Genomic DNA, 5841 nt, shown 5'->3' on the forward strand with positions numbered 1-5841 from the left:
ACAGATATTCACATAGAAAACAGCTGTTTTACATTATAATAATATTTCACAATTTTCACAATATTTTTGATCAAAGAAATGCAGCCGTGGTGAGCAGAAGAGACCTTCCTGTAATTATTCCCCTGTAAAACAAATTTTTTGGTTTCTTTACACCACAAGAGAGAATATTTTCAGTGGAAGCACAAATGCGGTCCTCAGAGTATTTCTTTAATATTACTGATGCACTGATTTCTTTGTAGTTTTGCGCAGGGTCCTCTGAAAGACGCTCCTAACCTGATCTGTACGCCGCACACAGCCTGGTACAGCGAGCAGGCGTCTCTGGAGATGAGAGAAGCAGCCGCTACAGAGATACGCAGAGCCATCACAGGTACACACGCTAATGAATGAGCCTCCGGTCATTAACGAGCTGATCTGAGTGATTAAAACAGTCCCTGTGCGTCTCAGGCCGGATTCCTGACAGTCTGAGGAACTGTGTGAATAAGGAGTTCTTCCTCTCATCGGGTTCCTGGGGCCTGATGGAGCAGCAGGTTCATCCTGAGCTCAACGGCGCCGCCTACAGGTACGACTAGAATCATATTTAATGTTCATCGAGCTCATCATTCATTATTTGTTTGATTTTCATTCATTGTTTCACCATGATCCCAACCCCGTAAGCTCCACCCCCACACAGTCACGTGACATGAGTTTAACTCTGAGCCCCGCCCACATCTGCTTCTCTCACGCAGCCAAGTCAACCAATCAATGCAGGCCATCATGACTGGCTCCGCCCCCCAAGACAAAATCAATGCCTAAAGCAAGAGCAGGTAAAAGAACGTCAGACGCCTGTCTCTGTCTCTACTGCTTTGACCTTTGACCTCTGATGGCCACACCCCCCCTCAGCATTTAGTTTAATAGATTAGTCAATAAACTCTGTTTCCCTAAACCTTTTATAGAGATTTACATCTTTACAGGCTTTAGAGCCAGAAACATACACAAATCGCTATAAACGAGCATCCTTTTTTGTTGTTATTATCATTAAAAATAATTTTTGTTATTTTAAATAAAGTCAAAATAAAATAAAATATAAATATTAGATGAAAAAAGCTTAGAAATGTTGCCTTGTCAACTAACTAAAATAAAATACGTTTGTTGAAGTACTAAAATTATTAAAATTAAAATAAAACAAAGCTAAATAGAAATATATATATATATATATATAAAACTAATAAATACACCCAAATATTGACACTGATAAATGTTAATATTAATGAATTAGCAATACACAATGCCAAGTTAAAATATTATTTAAATATTACTATTATTTCATCTTATCTTACATTTAGAGACCAGTGTTATTTTAGTATAATTTATATACTATTATAGCTTTTTGTAATATTTAGAATTATTTGCATTATTTTACTTTTATATTTTGTTTTGATTTAAATTTAAATTTGATGTTTTCTTATGCACTTTTGTCTTTTTTATTAGACTTTTTTAATTCTATTTTAAATATTTAGCAATATTAGTACTTCAACTTATTTTATTTTAGTTAGTTGCCAAGGCAGCATTTCTAATTTTCATTTAAGTTTTTACATTTGGTTTTCATCTAATATTTAGTTTCGTTTCGTTTCGTTTCGTTTCGTTTAGAGTTTCCAAGGCAACATTTCTAATTTTCATTTACATTTTTACATCTAAGTTTTTCATCTAATATTTTATTTCATTTTATTTACATTTTTTTCTTTTTTTTTCAGTTAGTTGCCAAGACAACATTTCTAATTTTTATTTACATTTTTGAGTTTAAGTTTTTCATCTATTTTATTTTATTTTATTTTACAAGGCCACATTTCTAATTTTCATGTAGGTTTTTAAGTTTTTCATCTAATATTTTTTATTTTATTTTATTTCAGTTAGTTGCCAATGCAACATTTCTAATTTTCATGTACATTTTTACATTTAAGTTTTTCATTTAATATTTTATTTCATTTTATTTATTATTGCCAAGACAGCATTTCTAATTTTCATTCATATTTTTAAGTTTAAGTTTTTCATCTAATATTTTATTTTATTTATATTATTTTTTGTATTTATTTATTTTTATTTTTATTTCAGTTAGTTGCCAAGACAACATTTCTAATTTTCATTTACATTTTTACATCCAAGTTTTTTATCTAATATTTTATTTCATTTTATTTAGATTATTTTTTGTATTTATTTTTTGGTTTTTTGTTTTATTTCAGTTAATTGCCAAGACAAAATTTCTAATTTTTATTTACATTTTTAAGTTTTTCATCTATTTTATTTTATTTTATTTTACAAGACCACACGTCTAATTTTCATGTTGTTTTTTAAGTTTAAGTTTTTCATCTGATATTTCTGAATGTTTTATTTTATTTAATTTTATTTATTTCAGTTATTTCAGTTTATTTTATCTTTATTTTCTTTATTTGAAACAAGTTTGTAATAGCGTTCAGTTGTTTTTAATAGTCGTAACACTGCCATTTTTCCCACCCCTTTATTTCATGCTCATCACATTCTAGTGCGTGTCACATGTCTGCGTCGTGACCTTTGCCCTCTCCCGCAGGTTCCCATCAGGTCTGGCTGCAGTGGCAGCGGGTTTGGAGGGTCTGGTGCCGGTGACCCACTCACTGCCCGCCGGAAACCACCCAAACACCGTCCCAAACCAGCCCTCGAAACACGGAGAGAGCAGAGAACAGCTGAGCGAGCAATAGCATCTTCATCTTCATCATCATCATCATCTTTCATTCTTTTCCTTTTTCCCGTTTTGGAGGAAGTGGATGTTTTTGGCGTCTCATCAACACACGGAATGGGGTTTGCTAGTTTGACGTGTTTCTTTTCACAATCATCTCTCTTACATGTGAATAATTCAATTGAAATAAATCAGGCAATAGGACGAAAGTGACGCCCGAAGCCACGCCCACTCAGCCATCCATCACGATGATTGACAGCTCAGCGCTCTGCTCTGATTGGCCAGGGCTCTCAGACTTCAGCCAAGGAGTGAAACACCAAACAAAATCTTGCTCTCGTGTTTTGTTTGTGAATCTGTTCATCAAACTGTGATCTCTACTAACGAACAGTTCTGTTTCTTTCTCGTACCAGCAGCAGTTTCGTCTTTTATATTCGATGCATTCTTGGTTTCAGCTTCACTATAAGACTCAGGAAGATCTCACCTTCACAGTTTTTCTTTTTCTCCACCAACTCTTGTCCAGATTGCTGCATATGAACAGATATTTTCTCTCGTGCGTTCTCATGTTAGTATTTTTATACAGTGACACGTCTCGATGGACAAGCAGTGAAACTCAGTAGGTTTGTGTGGTTTAGATGAATGTCCTGTACTCATAGTCTCGTGTGGCGTTGTCTGTCAGAAAGCCAGATCTGATTCAGAAGCGGGAGGTTGTGTGTTTTATTGTGATTATTTGTATGTGTTTCTTGTATACGGTGAACATTTAGCATCAGTGCAGATTGAATAAATCATGCCGGTTCAGAACTGGGTTTCTGTCTGTTTTATGATCACTGGAATATGAATATATATATATTAATTTCCATCATATCTCTCCATGCATGCTTCAGTATTGTCAGGTTGTATTAATGTTTCATTTTCAACTTGGGATTATTGGACGAGATCAATGCTGAAATTTCATACTGACATGTTTAGCGATTGTTTCAACAGTTAATCATAATCATAAACGCAAACCAAGCAAGGGAGAAAGTACAAAATGTGGTTGTTGTTAGTGGCTTTATTTAATATTTGATATTTAGTATGTGTGTGTTTTTTTTTTGTCTGATACAATAGTACAATACAATACAATGTTGTACATCTAAGTTTTTCATCTAATATTTTATTTCATTTTATTTCGATTATTTTTTTGTATTTATTTTTTGTTTTTTTGTTTTATTTCAGTTAATTGCCAAGACAAAATTTCTAATTTTTATTTACATTTTTAAGTTTTTCATCTATTTTATTTTATTTTATTTTACAAGACCACACGTCTAATTTTCATGTTGTTTTTTAAGTTTAAGTTCTTCATCTAATATTTTATTTTATTTATATTATTTTTTGTATTTATTTATTTTTATTTTTATTTCAGTTAGTTGCCAAGACAACATTTCTAATTTTCATTTACATTTTTACATCTAAGTTTTTCATCTAATATTTTATTTCATTTTATTTAGATTATTTTTTTGTATTTATTTGTTGTTTTTTTGTTTTATTTCAGTTAATTGCCAAGACAAAATTTCTCATTTTTATTTACATTTTTAAGTTTAAGTTTTTCATCTATTTTATTTTATTTTATTTTATTTTACAAGACCACACGTCTAATTTTCATGTTGTTTTTTAAGTTTAAGTTTTTCATCTGATATTTTTTTATGTTTTATTTTATTTAATTTTATTTATTTCAGTTATTTCAGTTTATTTTATCTTTATTTGATTTAATGAAAACAAGTTTGTAATAGCGTTCAGTTGTTTTTAATAGTCGTAACACTGCCATTTTTCCCACCCCTTTATTTCATGCTCATCACATTCTAGTGCGTGTCACATGTCTGCGTCGTGACCTTTGCCCTCTCCCGCAGGTTCCCATCAGGTCTGGCTGCAGTGGCAGCGGGTTTGGAGGGTCTGGTGCCGGTGACCCACTCACTGCCCGCCGGAAACCACCCAAACACCGTCCCAAACCAGCCCTCGAAACACGGAGAGAGCAGAGAACAGCTGAGCGAGCAATAGCATCTTCATCTTCATCATGATCATCATCTTTCATTCTTTTCCTTTTTCCCGTTTTGGAGGAAGTGGATGTTTTTGGCGTCTCATCAACACACGGAATGGGGTTTGCTAGTTTGACGTGTTTCTTTTCACAATCATCTCTCTTACGTGTGAATAATTCAATTGAAATAAATCAGGCAATAGGACGAAAGTGACGCCCGAAGCCACGCCCACTCAGCCATCCATCACGATGATTGACAGCTCAGCGCTCTGCTCTGATTGGCCAGGGCTCTCAGACTTCAGCCAAGGAGTGAAACACCAAACAAAATCTTGCTCTCGTGTTTTGTTTGTGAATCTGTTCATCAAACTGTGATCTCTACTAACGAACAGTTCTGTTTCTTTCTCGTACCAGCAGCAGTTTCGTCTTTTATATTCGATGCATTCTTGGTTTCAGCTTCACTATAAGACTCAGGAAGATCTCACCTTCACAGTTTTTCTTTTTCTCCACCAACTCTTGTCCAGATTGCTGCATATGAACAGATATTTTCTCTCGTGCGTTCTCATGTTAGTATTTTTATACAGTGACACGTCTCGATGGACAAGCAGTGAAACTCAGTAGGTTTGTGTGGTTTAGATGAATGTCCTGTACTCATAGTCTCGTGTGGCGTTGTCTGTCAGAAAGCCAGATCTGATTCAGAAGCGGGAGGTTGTGTGTTTTATTGTGATTATTTGTATGTGTTTCTTGTATACGGTGAACATTTAGCATCAGTGCAGATTGAATAAATCATGCCGGTTCAGAACTGGGTTTCTGTCTGTTTTATGATCACTGGAATATGAATATATATATATTAATTTCCATCATATCTCTCCATGCATGCTTCAGTATTGTCAGGTTGTATTAATGTTTCATTTTCAACTTGGGATTATTGGACGAGATCAATGCTGAAATTTCATACTGACATGTTTAGCGATTGTTTCAACAGTTAATCATAATCATAAACGCAAACCAAGCAAGGGAGAAAGTACAAAATGTGGTTGTTGTTAGTGGCTTTATTTAATATTTGATATTTAGTATGTGTGTGTTTTTTTTTTGTCTGATACAATAGTACAATACAATACAATGCTGCAAAAAAAACAACAACATATAT

At 33.5% G+C, this 5841-nt stretch overlaps 1 protein-coding gene across 1 annotated transcript in view; it reads left to right on the top strand.

Moving 5' to 3' along the window:
* The window catches only part of ctbp2l (C-terminal binding protein 2, like), a 16713-nt gene extending 13229 nt beyond the window's left edge, over positions 1–3484 (top strand). The window contains exons 9-11 of the mRNA XM_016485588.1: positions 231–367; positions 445–559; positions 2561–3484. Coding sequence (XP_016341074.1) covers positions 231–367; positions 445–559; positions 2561–2708 — 400 coding nt within the window. The 3' untranslated portion in view covers positions 2709–3484. The remainder of the gene's footprint in view (positions 1–230; positions 368–444; positions 560–2560) is intronic.
* Positions 3485–5841: the final 2357 nt, after the last annotated feature.

This window comes from Sinocyclocheilus anshuiensis, unplaced genomic scaffold (assembly GCF_001515605.1).
Source record: "Sinocyclocheilus anshuiensis isolate Anshui unplaced genomic scaffold, SAMN03320099.WGS_v1.1 scaffold241, whole genome shotgun sequence".
Lineage (NCBI taxonomy): Eukaryota > Metazoa > Chordata > Actinopteri > Cypriniformes > Cyprinidae > Sinocyclocheilus > Sinocyclocheilus anshuiensis.